At 41.8% G+C, this 20,589-nt stretch overlaps 1 protein-coding gene across 1 annotated transcript in view; it reads left to right on the top strand.

Moving 5' to 3' along the window:
* The window catches only part of ADAMTSL1 (ADAMTS-like 1), a 69,973-nt gene that overhangs the window by 40,191 nt on the left and 9,193 nt on the right, over positions 1–20,589 (top strand). The window contains exons 3-5 of the mRNA XM_008579840.1: positions 4,809–5,015; positions 6,595–6,775; positions 9,519–9,726. Coding sequence (XP_008578062.1) covers positions 4,809–5,015; positions 6,595–6,775; positions 9,519–9,726 — 596 coding nt within the window. The remainder of the gene's footprint in view (positions 1–4,808; positions 5,016–6,594; positions 6,776–9,518; positions 9,727–20,589) is intronic.

Genomic DNA, 20,589 nt, shown 5'->3' with positions numbered 1-20,589 from the left:
CTTTAATCTCCTTTCTGGATTTCCATATTATCACATGCTCTCAATTTTCCTCTATCTCCCAGACCCCTTTAATATCTCCTTTTGCTTCTTCAGTTATTGAATTCTGGCATTCTCCCAATGTTTTGTCTTGAGGCCTGATCTCTTTATTGAAGATTTCTTCCACACATCTGAGACTGGCTCCCAAAATCTGTGTCTCCAGCTCTTATCTCTAACTTAGCTTCAATTTTTATCATCTTGCTGGATTTTCCATCTTGAAGTTCCATCACAAATTTTATAAGCAGTATGAGTAAACATAAACTTTTCTATCTTCAGGGGTGATAGGGAATAGCTTCTTTTCCTGACTTACCTATTTCTGTTAATGTTCCCACTAGTGTTCTAATCTCATTAGTTTCTCCTCTTTGCCTGCTCCCTTCTCCTTGCATCCTGTCAGCGCTACTTCTGCAAATATGTCTCATTTCTTGCCACATTTGAACTGATATTTTAGAGTCTCTCAAGCTAATACATCTTGCAAAGGACCACCTTCATAATCCTTCCAAAGCCAACCTAGATCATATCACTCCCTCCCTTCAGAAACCTTCAGCGACTCCCAAAAGACCAGATTCTGGCCTTCAAGACCCTCCCATTGCAACTCCCACCCACCCGGCCTCAGCTGTGTCCCCTACGTTCCAGCCAAGTCTACTAGCCTCTTCTCCCAGCCACACTACAAGTTTTCTACTCTTTGCACCTCTCCTCACTGCTTCTTCTAGAATGTCGTCCCCTTCCTGCTGTGTATCCCTGGTCTCTGCCTATCTTAATCCTAAATAACCTCCATGTATAACATCTCTTTTATGAGCGCTTCTTTGGCATAGTTCAATTTCACTATACATTAATCCAAGGGACTACAGAGTAGGTCTACTTTGCCCCTGGTTACATGAGGGAGGGTAAGAAGAGGGGTGAGGATGAGTTTGAAATTATGTTGAGAAATTTCGGAACATAAAAGCACCTTAAAAATCATCTCATTGGGACTTAAATGTACCTGAAAGATCATCAGATGTCCTCATTTACAATTTAGAAAACTGAGGCCAGAGAATCCTAGCAAAACCCAAGTTTTCTTTGAGAGTCATGAATCTGTATATCTGAACTTGAAAGTAACAACATTGGTTTTCTTTTCAAAACTTTATACAAAATTGCTGTTCATCCTGATAAGTTTCAGAATGAGAGGCTTTACCATGAAGGCAGCCTCTTGAAGACCCATCTTAGTTGCTACTTCCCGTGAGTCTTTGTCCAGTTCCAAGAACTCCACATCCACGGCAGCCCTCACCCCTGCTCTTGGAAGCATCCCTGCCCCCACTAGAAGTAGTGGGCTGGGAGGCCCTGGAACAGACCCAGGATGGGGTGGGCCACGAGAGGTGTCTTGGCTGCTCACTATGGCCTCTGATTCCAAGAAGGAGGGAGGATGTTGAATGTCATTGTTATGCAAATATGCCTCTTATTTAGCTAAGGTTTCTGGCTTCCAGATAAGTAACTTCCTCTGCCATGGGTTGCCCAAGGCATCTACCACTCCTTTTTCTGCCTAAAAACTTTCTCAGAAAATCCTAATGAAGTTGGGAAAATGAGGATTAGGGGTGAATGGGAAAGATTTTCTGACCAAATGTCTAATGTTTGCTTGGGAATAACAGGGTTCTTATTTATCAACTTAGAGTGGAGTCAGCCTCCCCAGGACTCTGTCCAGACTGACCAAATGGAACAGTTCTTGGAGCTGGCATCTCAACAGCATATGGCACTTTTTTTTCTTCAAAGCAGATGTGATAGGGAGACATAGATTTGCCTGTTTCTGTCAGTCCGAAAAGCTATATTTGTTTCAAGCTGCACTTTTAAAATCATGCTATTTGCATAAATACACATACAGTTTTCCTGCCTCTTATTAGAAAATGAAACCAGCATCTGACTCTGGGCTACATTTAGGGTTAGGGGTGTAGGTGCTCCTGATCCCAGGAGATTCCCAATGGACTGACTCCTATATGCCTCTCCCCAGGGCCATTCCTACCCTCATTTTCTAACAGGAGTGCACCACCATGGGCCTCCTGGCATAGTGATGCCACCAGGAGCAGGTGGGAAACTGCTCCTCCCGAGTCCCATGAATAAGACGATACAGGTCAGGCAAACGCTCAATCAGTATGCAGGTAGAAGCTCTGCACTATCCCAGGCCTTAGATCCATTGGCCAGGGGAAAGAGCCCAAAGACCCTCCCCGTGGGTGTATCAGTTAGCTATCACCACACATACCAAAAACAAGCAGCATTTTTAAAAAACTCACAACTCTGTGGCTTAAAACAACAATCCCCAGTTCTTACTGATCTTACTTAGTTTAGCTGGTCTGAACGAGGTTTGGCTGGAGAGACTTGGCTGTTCTCACCATTTCACACATCCTCTTCTTGGGATCATCAGGCCAGGCGTGTTCTCACAGTGATGGCAAAGGCATGATCACACAAGCAAACACTCACGAGGTCTAGGCTTGGGACTGGCACACTAGCACATCTACCTCGTTTTTTTATTGTGGTAAAATATACATAACATAGGGCCGGCCCGGTGGTGCACTGCTACAGTGCGCCGCTTGGGAGCGCGGTGGCGCTCCCGCCGAGGGTTCGGATCCCACATACAGACCGGTTCCCGCTCACTGGTTGAGCGAGGCACGGGAGCAACACCGAGGGTTGCGATCCCGTTGCCAGTCCCGGTCCGGTACGGGTGCGACACTGAGGGTTGCGATCCGTTGCCGGACACGAAAAAAGACAAAAAAAAGGAAAAATATACATAACATAAAACGTACCATCCCAGCTATTTTTAGGTGTACCATCAGTGCATTAAATACATCCATATTTTTGTGCAGCTGTCACCACTGTCCATTTCCAGAACTACTCCATTGTCTCAGACTGAAACTCTGCACCCATCAAACACTAACTCCCCATTCCTCGCTCCTCCCAGCCTTTGGTAACCACTATTCTACTTTCTGTCTCTATGAATTTGAGTACTCTAAGTACCTCATATAAGTGGAATCATACAATATCTGACCTTTTGTGTCTGGATTCTGTCACTTAGCATAATGTTCTCAAGGCTCATCTAAGTCGTAGCATGTATCAGAATATCGTTCCTTTTTAATATGAGGGTACTTCAAAAAGTTCATGAAAAAATAGAATATGAATCCTTCCATGAACTTTTTGAAGACCCCTCATATTCCATTGTACATATATATCACATTTTGTTTATTATCCATTGATGGATATTTGGGTTGTTTAAATCGTTTGGCTATCATGAGTAATGCTGCTATGAACACTGTTGTACAAATATTTCTTTGAGTCCCTGCTGTACTGTATTCCACAGCAGCTGCTCCATTTTACATTCCTACTAGCAATGCACAAGGGTTCCAATTTCTTCACATCTTCACCAACATTTTTTTTTATAATAGTCATCCTGGTGGGTGTGAAGTTGTAACTTCTTATGATTTTGATTTGCATTTCCCTAAAGATTAGTTGTGCGTCTTTTCTTGTGCTTATTGGCCATTTGTGTGTCTTCTTTGGAGAAATGTCTGTTCAAGTCCTTTGCCCATTTTTTAACTGGGTGTTTTTTTGTTATTGAGTTGTAGGTGTTCTCTATATATTCTGGGTATTAATCCTTTAATTTGCAAATATGGGAGTACTACAGAAAGCTCATGGGAAGATTCATATTATCTTTTAATTCTATTTTTTCTATGAAGTTGAAGTACCCTTGTATTTTCTCCCATTCTGTGGGTTTCCTGTTCTCTCAATTGAGTGTTCAGGATGCATCAGAGTTTTTGTTTTGATGAAGTCCCCTTTATTTCTTTTGTTGCCTGTATTTTAGTGTCATATCCAAGAAATCATTACCAAATCCAATGTCATGAAGATTTTCCCCTGTGTTTTCTCCTAACAGTTTTATACGTATAGCTTTTCTGTTTAGATATTTTCTAACTAACCTTAAGAAAAACCTTCAGTATCTTTAATTTTCAATAATTTATCATGTTTTAAACTTCCAAGTAAATTTCATATGGAATTTGTCACTGGAGGCACAATGGCAAATTCACCTCTGAATTTAGAGGAATTATGTTTTCTTTCACAACTGCAACATGTTTATCTTACCGATTCTATGCTACAAATCCTTGGTTAGACAATATTTCAGTTTAATAGTTTGGAATTTTAATGTATCAAAATATGTTCAGTGACTACGAAGAGAAGTGTAATATAATACATGTCATTGGTAAAAGTTGTCAGAAGACCAAGGTTCTTAACTTATGGTGAAATAAGATCAGTATTTAAAATTGTTTTTCTAGGCTCTGTTGAAAAAAAATTTGACTTGAAAATCACATGAACAGTACAATGGAAGCAGATATTAGATTTTTACCAATTAAAGTTTAATTCTTAGCTATTACTATGTAGTATAGTATTTTTTTTCCCAACAGCTTTAGAAGAAGAAATTTCTTTCAGAATAAAATTGATGTAGGAACTAATTAACTTGAAAAAAAAATGTTCAATAAATAAATATTATTTGCATCATTTTTTAAAGGTTAGTACAGAGACAGAAATAGGCACTTTGTATTCTCCAAGAATTTTTACTTAATTGATTAAATCATAGTCACGCTCTCAGAAGCCCAGAGAATAAAATCATCTCCTGTTTGCTTAGGAATGGCAAATATAATAAAGATGTAATGGGTAAGGCCACATTGTATGTATGGGGTTTAGAGCCAAGACACTAAAACAATTAGCCAGGAATGTGTCCTTTTTGGCTTTAGCAATGGCTTACTTCTCTCCTCTCCTTCTAGGCTGCCCCATCAAAGGTCACCCCACCCCTAATATTACCTGGTTCCATGGTGGTCAGCCAATTGCCACAGGACTGATGCATCACATCTTGGCAGCTGGACAGATCCTTCAGGTTTCAAATCTTAGTGGCGGGTCACAAGGGGAATTCAGCTGCCTTGCTCAGAATGAGGCAGGGACACTCATGCAGAAGGCATCTTTAGTGATCCAAGGTAAGGAACCCTTCGGGCTTTGGGGGCTAGACCTAATCTCTCAAACAAGAAAGTCCACTTGGGGATCTAATTCTCTAGTAGAACAAAGTGATTTCTGCTCTCCAGTAGTGCCCAGGGCATGAAAACTGAAGGTTAACCGTGCTTCTGTAGTGAGAACCTACTTCTGCCACCAGTCCCCATCCCAGCAGAACCTGGAAAAATCAGTGCTGCCTTCAGAAATGGGATCTTCTGCTCCTAAAGTTACCATTGCTCAGAACTGAGGAAATACAACTATATGTTGAAATCAGATGTGCTTCCTTTAGGCTAGTTTAGAAAAGATCACACACATGCAGAAGCCTCTTTTTTAAAATGCTAGTTTTCTTTGTTAATTTGGTTTGTTTGATCTGAACAGTTTCATTATTACCTCCTGCCTGAAGAGAGGGAACTGGTGCTGGCCAGATCTTTCTGGGGAGTCTTCAGCTGCAGTCACATGCCAATGGCTTTCCAGGCACCTTTCCTTTGGCCCTGGCAAAGAACAGACTGAGAAGCCTGTATGGCTCATGCATTAGGCTTGCAGGAATACAGGCAGGTCAGAAAGCCCTTGGGCAGGGCCTGGCGTTCACTGAACCGAGAAAGTAGAAAAAGGCAAAACTGTCCTTTTAATGGAAACTATGTGAGGCTTTTGAGTTTTCCATAGGCTGGTTCTACCTATGGTCTATGTGTAAGGTTTGTAAGGAAAGCAAAGTTCTATTGTATGTATTCCTTAAGTGGAGAATTCTCAGAGAAGGGACAGAGTTTTGTGCCAATATGGCACAGAAGGAGAGGGAAAGAAGGGAGATTTTTCTGAGCACATAGGCTTTCCCCTTAAATATCCTCCCCTGACATTTGGCTTTCCAGACAGGAAAACAAATGTTCCATTTTCTTACCAGCCAGTTAGTCCCTGCTGAAAACCAGAAGCCAGTGCCTATCTGCAACACTTGTAATAAACCACCTTGCAAATAAGCACTCAAAATTTACCAGCCTACATTTATTTTTAACAGCTTTCCTACCAATGAATCCTAGACGCCCACATAGAAAAACCAAACAAATTGGCTTTCTTACTGATGTCATTGTCTTATGTAAATAAGAAGTCTCTGGATCAGCTGATTTATTTTGTAACACAAAATCCAACTCAAATCTGCACTTTTAAATATGATTGCTAAGTATGTCTGATATATTTATATCTCTTTGGAGAAAAATAGTCACTTTCCAGTGAACCAATAAGAAAAAAAGTATTATAGCAAGTATGTTTAAAAATATGAGCTCTGCTCATTATTAAGTACTCCCTGCGTGCCAGGCACTGAGCTAGGCCCTTTACTTTCATTAGATCCAGTCCTCACAATAATTTGATGAGGTGAGGGTTGCTGCACTCATTTCATGGATGAGGTGCCTGGAGATGTGGCCAAACAGGTTGGGAATGGCACTCATCGAAGGGCAGAGCCTTCTCCGTGACAGCCCTCTCCCTCAGCTTACACATCCACACCCCCTGCCCTGCTCAGAAGGAATGCAGAAAGTGGTAATCATGCTGCTGCTCTTCGCCTCTGGTCCCCTTCTATGACAGATTACTGGTGGTCTGTGGACAGACTGGCGACCTGCTCAGCCTCCTGCGGCAACAGGGGGATTCAGCAGCCCCGCCTAAGGTGCCTGCTGAACAGCACAGAGGTCAACCCTGCACACTGTGCGGGGAAGGTTCGCCCTGCCGTGCAGCCTGTCGCCTGCAACCGGAGAGACTGCCCTTCTCGGTGAGTGTGGAAGACGCTGGCTCAGACCTCCCCACCTGAAAGGATGGGGCCCAACTTTTAGCCGAGGAGCTGTCCTTCCATACAGGCTTGTCGGGCCTTTTCCCCATGTTGAAAATACCCTCAGGAGAAGCCTCCTCTGTTCGCTCAGCCAGTGAGTGCCTAAAAGGGTCTGTTCAGGGAGCAAGAGCACCCGAGGCCCTGGCAAGAGATGCAGACTGACTCTGTAGGTTGTTTATAAGGAAGAAATGTGTTTTCAATCGCAGTGCTGAGGGGACAGGGATTACTGGGCTCTGTCCCAACCCCTCCCTTTTTGTCCAACTTTAAATACCTGAGCTAATCATACTCCAATTTAGTTGAGGAAATCTTATCCCTTTCGTTTCCACAAAGGGTTGCATCTCACTAAAGTTGAAATAAATCTCTATTTCCTACAGTTGCCTCAGTTTTAGATATGCTTTCTCTGCACTTGGGTCCCTATGTAGCCCAAAATGAGACCCAGAGTCTCTGCCTCTGACATCTTCCTCATGCTTCGAGAAACTACGAGTCCCTCCACCCCTCGACTTCAGCAATCGCTGAAGGGATAATGGATGGGCCTGATGTTGGCACCAGCATGGCACTTTGAGCCTGGGGGGACTTGGTTCTGAAATGCCCCTTTTCTACCTGTCTGTAGGACTTTCATGCACTCCTTAGGCAACTGCTTTGAGTTTTGCCAGCTAAGTCATAAGGAGCAGCTGAAACCAGGAGAGATTCAATGAAATATGAAACATACTCATTAATATCAGTAGTTTGACTTGCTGACGGGAAGGTTTCCATGGGAATGATTAATGTCCTTTTATACCCTTCCTGAACTGTAACGTAGCCCGTACCTCTCCTTTCTCAAACCCCCACCCCAGCTCCTGAAAAATTGCTGAAATGTATATTTGGAAATAAAAGTTGATTGAAATGCAGGCCTGACATTCACCAGGGATATAAGAGGCTGGAAGACTGCCCCTGCCAAGCTGTGTGAAATGAAGAGGAGATATTAGGCATGCCAGGAACTTTTTGGCTTGATTTGGTGATGGTCAGAGTCAATCAGCCTAATTTACTTCTGCAAATGAAATAATAATGACTATGTCTTCTCGGGTTTCAGTGCCCCCAGGAGTTTTTAAACACCTCAGGCCCATTTCCTAAGCGGCTCTGTTCCTGTGGTTTGGAAATCTGCACACAGTCATCTCTCTCCAGGGCAAAGGAGCAGAGAAGTTACCACAAAACTGAATAAGTCACAGATCCACATTTAGGAGGAATTCTCTCCCCTTCCCTGCTACATACCTCTCCTGAAAGCCAGGTGTGGTGCCACTTGTCTAGGAACTGGCCGTAGGTTCACCTTGGACTGGTTTTCCTGCCAGGCTTTTTGGACACTTCAGTGCATGCAAACAGGTGTTGCCTTGATCCTCTTTCTTCTGCTTTGACCTAGGTAGCTATTTCAACCATTTTATCTTAGGTAAATTTTTTCTTTTGATTGCTTGAGATGGCTAAAAAGCACCAAGTCTTCTCTCATTATTTTTCCCAAACTGTCCCCTTTCCATCCTCTTTGAGAATTATCCAGGGGGCACACATGCAAAGAGAATCACTGCATGTTCTTATATATACAGAGGATTTCAGAGTGTTCTCCAGATTACAGTTTGGCTTTATGAGAAAATCAGTTTCACTTCAGGACCCAAATTGTAGTTGGAACCTAACATTCTGAAGACAACTATTTCTTCCATAAATGCAGCCCTCTAAGAGGTGTAAGACCTTATAGACTGTGACTCAGGCAGATGGGAAATTGCTCCAGAAAGCTGGAGGAAACCGTGTCTATTTCTGAAGGATTGAACAAAATCATGTGAGACACAGGTTAGGGTGAGATAGAAAGTACAGTAAGTGCTACCAGACAAAACCTTGACTTAAGTGAGACCCAGATCACCTTCTGGGCAGTAAAGTGAGCAGTAAAGGCAACTGACCTTCGGAAAAGTTTTTTGAGATGCACCTTTCTGGTCAATTTCCCAAGTACTTTAGTTTCCTGAAATTACCACAAACATAAGTAGCTTAAAACAACAGAAATTTATTCTCTGACTGTTTTGGAGGCTAAACATCTGATATCAGCCGGGCCACAGCATATCCAAAGGCTCTAGAAAAGAAACTGTTCTTTGCCCCTTCCAGCTTCTGGTGGCTCCAGGCATCCCCTGGCTTGTGGCCATATCACTCCAGCTTCTGCCTCCGTGGTCACAGTGCCTCCTCCTCTTCTCTGTATGTCATCTCCTTCTGCCTTTCTCTTACAAGAACACTTGTGATGGCATTTACAGCCTACTGGGTAATCCAAGATAACCTCATTTCAAAAGCCTTAATTATGTCTGCAAAGACCCTTTTCCCATATAAGGTAACATTCACAGGTTCCAGGGATTTCACCTGGATATCTTTGGGGGAGCCATTCTTCAGCCTCCCATTCCAACTAAATAATTCAAAAAGGGACTTGGCCCCCGCATCAGCAGCTGTGTGGCAATTATGTCTGCAAAGACCCTTTTCCCATATAAGGTAACATTCACAGGTTCCAGGGATTTCACATGGATATCTTTGGGGGAGCCATTCTTCAGCCTCCCATTCCAACTAAATAATTCAAAAAGGGACTTGGCCCCCGCATCAGCAGCTGTGTGGCGACAGGAGGGATGTGCAGGGTTTTCCCCAAGGCCATGATTCTTTGAGCCCCCCTGACACTTCTTCCTCTCCCCAGATGGATGGTGACCTCCTGGTCTGCCTGTACCCGGAGCTGTGGGGGAGGCATCCAGACCCGCCGGGTGACCTGTCAAAAGCTGAAAGCCTCTGGGATCTCCATTCCCGTATCCAATGACATGTGTGCCCAGCTCGCCAAACGGCCTGTGGACACCCAGGCCTGTAACCAACAGCTCTGTGTGGAGTGGGCCTTTTCCAGCTGGGGCCAGGTGAGACCAAAAAGGGTTTTATTTATATTGAAAGGCAAATCTAAAGGTGTGGACCCTGCCATGGAAGGAAGTACTGTGATAACTGGCCTTTTACATTCCCCCCCACCATGTCACCAACCCCACCAGGTATGGTTTTTCTTAAAGCCCAGGGTTTCTCATTCTTTTCTAACACTAACACATCGCGCATACCCAGTACACTTTTCCTTTTGATTTCCCTCCACCCTGAGGCCTTCCCATTCTCAGACCCTCTTTGGGTCCTCAGCCGCCGCCTTCAGACTCACATTCCGTCAGGCTGCCTCTTCTCACTGGCTAAGCTGGGGCTGATGAGCGAAATTCCCAGGAGATCCACCTGGAAACTGCAGTGTTGTTTTAGACCAAGCATTATTAACTGGGTTGCATAGTTACAATCTCTGGGTAAATTTTTTTAAAAAGACCAGCATCCAGACTGTACCACCCAGAGATTCTAAGTCAGTTGCTCCAGGGTGGGATCCAAGCATGGGTAATGTTTAGAAACTGCCCAGGTGATTGTGATATGCAGCCAGGGTAGAGAGCCAACCTGAGCAGTGACAGACACACTGCCATGACAGTAGCAGCCTGGGAGTAGGGGAATGCTGACAGTGACCTCACCATTGTCCCCTCATTATTTCTAGGCCAGGTGGCACCGAGCACTAGTCAGGAACTCTGGTTGTCATTAGACCCTAGGTTTTCCCCAGTCCAGCTAGATAAGGCCTCTACTAGACAAATAGTTGTCATGCTCATCTCATCCCTCCACTGTTTTAGAATGTTGTTGGCACCAAAAAAAAAAGAAAAAGAAAAAAAGAAAATCAGATGTGGAGGTACTTGAAGGAAATGATATAACTGTATATATTCTATTTCTCCAGAAGTCTGTTCAAAGGCTACTGGAGACGTATCAGTAAGAGCTGCCTGCTAGGGCTGAGATGCAGGTGGTGTTATCACACGAGCTGGGTGGTAACATCTATTCTAATTTGTCCAGGGCTGGTGCTACTTGATAGAATGACCATTCTGATTGGTCAGGCATAGATTTTGGTTGTTTGGCATCTGAATCATACCGTTAAGCATGGCCAGCTGGCATGCCCCCAAACAGGCTTTTAATTCTTTGTGTAACTGTATGAACCAATGTGACTGAATGTTTTGGGGCAACTTGAAACTCGTTGGAATTGGTCATTTACACACTACTGCACGTCACTCCTACCCCCAGGTGTGTTCTTTGGAAAACAATCACTTGCAACTTTCTATTAAGTTAACATACTGTGGCAATCTTTAATGAAGATCAAATGTTACTGGTCACAGAGTTCACTTGCACTTCATAAGCCATTTGTGTCCCAGGTACTGCTGGGGCTAATGCTCAATTCTGGCCAATCACCATCCCTGGCTGGAGGCTTCTTTCTGGAGCCTCTAGCGACCCCTCCTTATTTCCAGTGACATAACATATGGGCTTCATAATCAAAGAGGCATGAGCTCCCCCTTGCTCCCATGCCTGGGGGGATATCATCTTTCTCTTACCTGCAAAAGCCCACTTCTCATAACTCTCATTGCACCCAAGGTAGTTCTGCTTCCAGGCCCTTAAGGCTTATTGGCAGTTTGTGAAATTACAATTGGGAACAGGTCTGGCTATACATGGGAAATGTTTCTGCATTGTCATCAAGGCCATGCAAGGGGATATATGGTGCACATCTGATCATTCTCAGTGATTATTTTTCCTAACAGAGAGAAAAACATGTAGGTCTTCATTCCTTCCCCTCAAAAAACTCTCACCCCCTTCTCTCTTGTGGATATTATGAAAACATGCTTCAAATTACAGATGCCCTCCAAACTTCCACTCCTGTGAGAATGAAAGTGTGATATTTTCTGATAAGAAAATTCTTTTGGAACAGTATCTTGTGAATATGTTTCTTCATCTGCCTACCTCTTGAAGTCTATGAGAACCAGGCTGATTTTAGTCCATGTAAAAGTAAGCCCACCTTCTTAGCTCCAACAACCTGGCTTCATGTAATAATTCAACTTTCTTCTTTGAATCCAACATACATTTATGGGGCACCTGTCTTGGATGGGGAATATGTTCCCTATAAGCACTGTGAAAGAATGAAGGCAAAAGAGGCCCCGGAATGTTTGCAGGAGAAAGCGTAGAATAGAAATACGGCTGGAAAGCAGGTGCCAGATCATAAAGGGTCTTGTATGCTATACAGGAGTTTGGATTTTATTATGAATGCCACTAAGATTTTAAAGCAGAAGTGGCACAATCAGAGTTACACTTTTGAAAGCGTAGAATAGAAATACGGCTGGAAAGCAGGTGCCAGATCATAAAGGGTCTTGTATGCTTTACAGGAGTTTGGATTTTATTATGAATGCCACTAAGATTTTAAAGCAGAAGTGGCACAATCAGAGTTACACTTTTAAAAAATTATTCTGTCAGCAGTACAGTGATTGAATTGGAAAGTGCCAAGACTGGAGAAAGAAAAACCTAATCTGGGTGAGGAATAATAGTGATCAGAATGAAGGCATTGGTCAGTGGAAATGGCGAAGAGATACTGTGAAAGTCTGATTGACATGGCTTTAGTGATCCATTGGATATCAGGGATGAGAGCGGAGGAAGCCAACACTTGGCTGGAGGTTTCTGGATTGAACAAGTAGGAATACAGGAAAAAGAGGGTAGCTTGGTATGATAAGAAATTGTTTTAAACATCCTTTAGTAAGAGGTGTTTGTGAAATAACCAAATGTAGATGTTCACTAAGCAGTTGGATGTATAGGTCTGGGGCTTTAAAAAGAGCTTTGCTAATCAATTTGAAAGTCATCAGTATACAAGTGGTAGTATCATTAAACTGTGAGAAGAGGAGGAAAAAACTTAGGAAGTGTATTCACAGAGACCAAAAGAGGAGCTTTTTTCAGAGGGAAGAAAGGTCAATGGTATCAAAATGAATCAGGAAGAACAAACAAGATACAAAATAAACATTGGGGGGAGACATCATCAAGATGGTAAGCATCAATCTCTCCCACAACCAATCAATTTACAACTATTAAAAAGCAAAGGCTACCGACCTGGGATGGCTGGAGCTCAGGGGAAGAGGAAGAAAGAGCCACAGTGAGAGAAAGAATGGACTGGTCCGACTGTTTTGAGCCCCAGCCCCTTCAGGGCCGGGCCCAGTGAGCTCATGGAGCAGGAGCTGGCAAAAGCTGCACTTGTACCTTTTGCATGAAGTTGCTTGGACTCTGCAGGAGGAAGAGGGCCTGGGCACACACCACACCAGCCCCCAGGCCAGCAAGACCACTGACAAGATTCCTAAGGAGCCACAGCTAGATGAAAATAGGAACTACCCAGAGGCCGGTGAGTCATCGCAATGGACCAGTACACAGCCAGCACCACGTGAAGTGTTGGTGAGGGGAGGCAGGCCCACTCAGTGGAGATTGGTCAGGAAGGTAGAACCACAGGGGGTGTAGTTTGCGAGAAAGACTCAGTCCCAGGCAAGAATTTGCACACAGTCCAGGTGTACAGCCCTCATAAGACAAGTGATTAAAAGGTTAATAATTAAAACCTGAGCTGCACAAAAGCCTTCCCCCAGAGAATCAGCAGGAATTTAGCTCAACCACTGGAAGCTCCCCCATTTTGGAATTAACCAAAGGACAAAAAATTAGTTCCAGTACAGAGTTTAAGTGGTGGTGGTGGTGGAAAAAAAAAATGGTCAGAGAAAAAGCTCTGATATTAACCAATAAAGATTAATGTCAGCACCAAAGAACACCTATAAAACCTAGAAGAGGTAGCAGTACCCTCTAATGCCCAGGCATCACATAAAGACACAAAGATCTAGAAAGAACAGAGAAATATGACACCATCAAAGGAAATACACTAAGCATCAACAGTGGACCTAAAGAAAAGGGAACTCTCCTACACTGTTGATGGGAATGTAAATTTGTACAGCCATTGTGGAAAACAGTTTGGAGGTTCCTCAGAGAACTAAAAATAGGTCTACCTTACAATCTAGCTCTCCCACCTCTGGGTATAAACCCAAAGGAAATGAAATCAATATATCAAAAAGACACCTGCACTCCCATGTTCATCCCAATGCTATTCACAATAGCCGAGAGAGGAATCAACCTAAGTGCCCACCAGTGGATGAATGGATTGAAAAAGCTGGTAATATATACTCGATGGAATACCACTCAAATATAAAAAGAAATAATAGCCTATCATCTGCAGCAACGTGGGTAGAACTGGAAGCCATAATGTTAAGAGAAGGAAGTCAGGCACAGAAAGACAAATACCAGATGGTCTCACTCATATGTGGAACATTTTTTTAAAAAGTGGTTCTCATAGAAGTAGAGAATAGAATAATGGTTACCAGAGTATGGGAGGAGAGGGTGCTTTGGGGGGAAGGTAAAGGGGTGAACTAATGGGTACAAAACTATGCTATATAACCTAAATGATTCATTATGCACTATATGCATGTATTGAAATAACACTCTGAACCCCACAAAAACATAATTTAAAAATATAAATTAAATACTGGCCAGGATCCACTGGAACTTGACTGACAGGCAGTCAAAGTGCAGTTTCATTGTGGTGGTAGGCATGGAAGTCAAGTGATGGGTTGAGGTACAAATGAGAGTGGAGAAAACAGTGCTGCCAGGGACATGCTACTCTACTTCAGTAATTCCCAGCTGTGGTCAAGGAACATCAGCAAAATGGCAGATTAGGAAATTTCAAGTCCTTGTTCTCCCAAAGTAACAAAAAGCAACTAAAGATTGGCTGAACTAACCTTATAGGGGGTCTAAGAAATGTCTACAGCAACCCAGAAAACACACAATAAAGAAAAAGACACCTTCAAAATGGCAGAAAATTTTGTAGCATTTTCACTCACCCTTGCCTGACCCCCAAACCAGCATTGGCACAGACTTGATCTTAAGGAGGAGGCAACCCCTACTTGTGAAAGCTGCAGGAGGGCCACAGACCCTGGGATAAGACAATATGGGTGGAGACTACAATAGACTATCTAAGACTCCAAGGAGAACCTGAGGTAAGAGTCTAGGAAATTAAAACACTTAAAGCAGCTATGTATATGGGGAAATTGAGAAAGCCATTCACAGATCAAGACAAAACACATGCTCATAAAGGACCTAAGAAGACTACAAGCTTTTACCTCTGGCAGATCACTAGGCTCAGAGCATAACTAGATAATCAGTGAAGGACTGCCCCACCACAGAGTCAGCCTACCAATACCCAATTTTATCACAACCCATACAAAGAAACAGAGAAGCATGGCCCATTTAAAGGAAGAAAATAGGTGGCAAAAACTATTCCTGAAGAAACACAGGCATTGACTTTAAAACAACCATCTTATATACACTCAAAGAACTAAAAACATGGATAAAGAACTAAAGGAAATCAAAAACTATGAACAAAAGGAGAATGTCAATGAAGAGACAAATTATAAAAACCAAACAAATTTTGGAGCTGAAAATAGAATAACTAAATTGAAAACTTTACTAGAGGTGTCCAACTTCAGAATTACCAGGCAGAGAAAGAATTGCCAAACTTGAAGAAAGGACTGTTGAAATGATCAAATCTGAGGAGCAGAAAGAAAGAAAATGAACAGAGCCTAAGGGACTTGTGGGACACCTTCAGGTGGACCAATATATACATTTTAGGAGTCTTAGAAGAAGAGAGAGGGAGGTAGAAAGATTATCTGAATAAATAATGGTTGAAAACTTCCCAGATTTGATGAAAGACATGAATCTAATCATCTAAGAAGCTAAACAAAATCAAAATAGGAAAACCCAAAGAGACCCACTCCAATTCACATGATAGTCAAACTGTTTTAAAGACAAAGAGAATCTTGAAAGCAATCTTCAATAAGATTATCAGCTGACTTATCTGCAGAAACCTCATAGGACAGAGTACATTGGAATTACATAAAGTACTGAAAGAAAAAAAAAACCTATCAATCAAGAACTCAATAACCAGCAAAACTATCCTTCAGAAATGAAGGAGAAATTAAGACATTCTAAGATAAAAACTGAGGGAGTTCATTGCCACTATACCTGATTGCAACAAATAGTCAAGAGAGTCCCTCAGGTTGAAATAAAAGGATACCAGATAGTAACTCCAAGCCACGTGAAGACATAAAGATCTTCAGTAAAGGTAAATATATGGGCAAATATAAAACCAGTATTATTGTAGTTTGGTTTATAGCTCCACTTTTTATTTTCTACAGGATTAAAAAGACAAATGTATTGGGCTGGCCCGGTGGTGCTCCCGCTGAGGGTTCGGATCCCACGTACAGACCGGCCGCTCACTGGCTGAGCGAGGTGCGGGCGCAATGCCGAGGGTTTCGATCCCGTTGCCGGTCCCGGTCTGGGCGCGACACTGAGGGTTGCGATCTCGAGGGTTGCGATCCCGTTGCCGGTCACAAAAAAAGACAAAAAGGAAAAAAAAAAAAAAGACAAATGTATTAAAATAATTACAAATCTATGTTAGTGTATATGTTAGTGTATATATAGTGCATGTAGATATAATTTCTGCATCAATAACAAAGTGAAGGCAGAGCTGTATAGGTGCTATCAATTCAAATTGGATGTTATAACTTTTGGATGTTATATATAATCCCCATGGTAACCACAAAGAAAGTCCTACAGACTATACTCAAAGGAAAATGAGAAAGGAATCAAAATGTGTCACTACAAAAAGCAACTAAACACTAAAGTAATGAAGGGAAAGGGGGAGAACTATAATATATACAGAAAACAAATAATAAAATGGCAAAAGTAAGTTCTCCCTTATCAATAATTACTTTAAATTGAAATAAACTCCCCAAACAATGACATAGATTGGCCTAGTAGGTTAAAAAAAAGAAAACATGGCCCAACTGTATGCTGTCTATCAGAGACTCACTTTAGATCTTAATAGGTTGAAAATGAAAGAATGGAAAAAGATATTCCATGTAAACAGTAATCAACATGGGTGTGCCTGCACTAAACATCAGAGATCCAAAATACATGAGTCAAACATTGACAAATTGAAGGAAGAAATACACAGTTCTACAATAGGTGAAGAGTTCAGTACTCCACTCTTAATAATCAATAGGAGAACTAAATGAAAGATCAGTAAAGAAAGAGGCATTGAACAATACTATAAACCAGTTGGATGTAACAGACATATACAGAACACTCCACCCAACAACAGCAGAATACACATTTTTCTCAAGTACACATGAAACATTCTCCAGAAAAAACTGTTAGACAAAAAAGCAATTCTTTATAAATTTTAGAAGAATTTACACAAAATATCTTTTCCAACCACAATAGATGAAACTAGAAGTCAAGAGCAGAAGGAAAACACAAAAATTCACAAATATGTGGAAATTAAAACACTCTTAAACAACCAATGGGTCAAAGAGGAAATCACAAGGGAAATTAGAAAATACCTTGAAACAAATGAAAAGAAAAACACAACATACCAAAAATGTATAGGATGCAGAGAAAACAGTGCTAAGAAAAAATTTACAGCTGTAAATGTTTACATTAAAAAAGAAATATCAGCAACCTAACTTTACACTTTAAAAAGGTAAAAAAAAAAAAGAATAAACTAAACCAAAAGCTAGCATAAGGAAATAAAGATCAGAGTGGAGATAAATAAAATAGGGAATAGTAAAACAGTAGAAAAGATAATCAACAGAACCAAAAGTTGGTTTTCATAAAGTTCAACAACATAGATACATTTTTAGCAAGATGACTTAAATTATTAAAATCAGAAATTAAAATGGGGACATTCCTACCAAATTTACAGGAATACAAACATAACAGAGTACTATGAACAAGTAGACATGAAATACAGTTCATTTACATAAATTTCAAACAGACATAAATGGGACTGTGTTAAAAGTTAAATCTAGACATTTAGAGAGGAGGAAAGAATGAATGGGAATAGGCACAAAGTTGCTGGCAGTGTTTTATTCCTTTACCTGTACACAGGACTAGCTACATAATTTGTGGGGTCCCTTGTTCAGAAACTATAATAAATGTCAAGATTGAAGGAGAGCATCAAACCTAGTACAGGTCCCTTCGAACAGTGCAGCAACACCCGTGCAGCTGGCCTTGCCTCTGCATTTACTTTGTAACAACTCACTGAGATATACTTCATGTTTTAATTACTTTTCTCTGTGTGTTGTACTTCACAATAAAAAGTTATTTTAAAAAAATGATTAAGCCCTTTAGAGGCGGGACAAGAGGGTGGACTATAGCTGCCTAACACATGATCCTCCCACAGACAGGGACCAGAGCAAGGAATGAGCAGCTAAGTATGGGGAGAGCATCAGTGGGAGAGTGTGGGAGGCCAGCGAAAGCCTGGTGAGAACCCTGTAGAGCACAAAAACCAAGCAGGATGGTGTAGAGGAGAAAGAGGCTTCAGCTGCCACCACATCTCCAACACCAAGATCAGCCAGGAAGAATTTTCCCCTGTGGTGGAAAGAAACAACTGGGATGTTTCTTCTGAAACATCCGAGCACTTCCCAGCAGTAACCCTCCTCCTGCTTCTGCCCCAACCAGCCCCCACAGCCACAGTTACCTTGCCATTGTCTACTCCCAAAGTCATGGCCCTTCTCCTTGCACAGAAGTTCATCTTATACAGCACACCCCACCATGCAGCCTATGCCACCCACACAGCCCAGCCCCAGTCGCACACATGACCCCAATTGTCTGACTGCCTGCATAGGTCCGACCACCTGCACGGGCCCACCCATCCAGCTGTCCATGTGGTCCCAACTGCCCATGTGGGACCAGCCATCTAGCCACTCACGCAGCCCCATGCAGCCCCCATCCACAAACATAGCTGCTGGCACCCCCCAGAACTACTGAGCCTACCCAAAGCTACTGAGACTATCTGAAACCAAAACTAAAACACCCCACACAATGGGTAATATATAACACGTCTAGAGGAGGGAGTCCCTTACCTCAAAAGCCACCCCAGAATAACAGAAGCAGCAACCACTTCATGAGATGACTAGATATCAACATGAGGATACTAGAAATAAGAAAAAAACAAGAAAATATGACAACACCAAAGGAATATTATAATTCTCAAATGCCAGACCCCAAGTAACAGGAAACCATTGAAATGTCTGAAAAAGAACTCTGAGTAACAATCTTAAAGAAATTCAGTGAAATACAAGAAGACTCAAAGAACACAACAAAGAGAAAAACAATCCAGAATATGAAGGAGGAAATTTACAAAGAGATAAATACCATAAAAAATAATGTAGCAGAACTCTTGGAACTGAAATTGAGAGCATAATCAATAGGATAGAGCAAGCAGAAGAAAAATTTTTGATATCAAAGACAGTCTTTTTTAAATAACCCAAGCAGACAAAAAGAAAAGGAAAAATAATCAAAAGAAAAGAAGAAGAGAAGAAAATCTAAGACACCTTCAGCATACAAACATCCAAATCATGGGTGTTTCAGAAGGGGATGAGAAAGGAAAAGGCATTGAAAATATAGTCAATAAAATAATAGCAGAAAACTTCCCGGATATTGGTAGAGATACAGACATCCAGATCCAAGAGGCTCAAAGATGAAGAAAGAATCCTAAAAACAGCAAGAGAAAAGCATCAAATCACCTATAAGGTATACCCCATCAAACTAACAGCAGACTTCTCAGCTAAAACCCTGCAAGCCAGAAGAAAACAGGATATATTTAAAGTACTAAAATTAAAAACTGCCAGCCAAGAATACTATACCCCGAAAGGCTATCCTTCAGAAATGAAGGGGAAATAATGTATTTCCCTGGCAAACAAAAGCTGCAGGAGTTCACCACCACATGACCAGTCATACAAGAAATCCTTAAGGGAGTCCTGTACCTGGAATTCAAAACACCAACAAACACCAAAGACAGTAAAAGGGAAAGAGGGGAACAAAAGATATTTAAATCAAGCATGGAAAAAGCAATTAAATGCCAGGAGCAAGACAATACCTTTCAATAATAACCCTAAATGTAAAAGGATTAAATTCCCCACTCAAAAGACACAGACTGGCTGATTGGATTAAAGAGCTAGACCCAACTATTTGCTGTCTACAAGAGACTCACCTCACGTGGAAAGACACACACAGACTAAGAGTGAAGAGATGGAAAAAGATATACCGCTCAAATGGAAACCAAAAACAAGTGGGAGTAGCTATTCTTATATCAGATAAAATAGAGTTTAAACCAAAAACCAAAAAATGAGACAAAGAATGCCATTATATAATGATAAAAGGATCCGTCCAATAAGAAGACATAGCTATCATAAGTATATATGCACCCAACACCAGAGTGCCCAGATATATAAAGCAAATGCTATTAGTTCTTAAAAAAAAAAAAAAAAAAAGATAGATCCCAATACAATAACAGCTGGGGACCTTAACACCCCTCTCTCAGCATTAGACAGATTATATAGGTAACAAATCAACAGAGAAATACAAGATTTAAACTACTTTAGCACAGTTGGAATTCGCAGATATCTACAGAACATTTCATCCAACAACTACAGAATATACATTCTTCTCATCAGCACATGGAACATTTTCTTTTTTTTTCTTTTGTCTTTTTTCGTGACCGGCAACGGATCGCAACCCTCAGTGTCACGCCCGTACCGGGCCGGGACCGGCCACGGGATCGCAACCCTCGGTGTTGCTCCCGCCCCTCGCTCAGCCAGTGAGCGACCGGTCTGTATGTGGGATCCGAACCCTCGGCGGGAGCGCCACCGCACTTCCCAAGTGGCGCACTGTAGCAGTGCGCCACCGGGCCGGCCAGTTTTCAGAAGTTTTAATGCAGTAGAATTGATTTATTTTTTCTATGATTTTCATTTTTGTATTTTGTT

The sequence above is a fragment of the Galeopterus variegatus genome, unplaced genomic scaffold (genome assembly GCF_000696425.1).
Source record: "Galeopterus variegatus unplaced genomic scaffold, G_variegatus-3.0.2 Scaffold1965, whole genome shotgun sequence".
Taxonomy (NCBI): domain Eukaryota; kingdom Metazoa; phylum Chordata; class Mammalia; order Dermoptera; family Cynocephalidae; genus Galeopterus; species Galeopterus variegatus.
The sequence above is the reverse complement of the archived record's forward strand: the minus strand, read 5'-3'. Positions and strand labels throughout refer to the sequence as shown.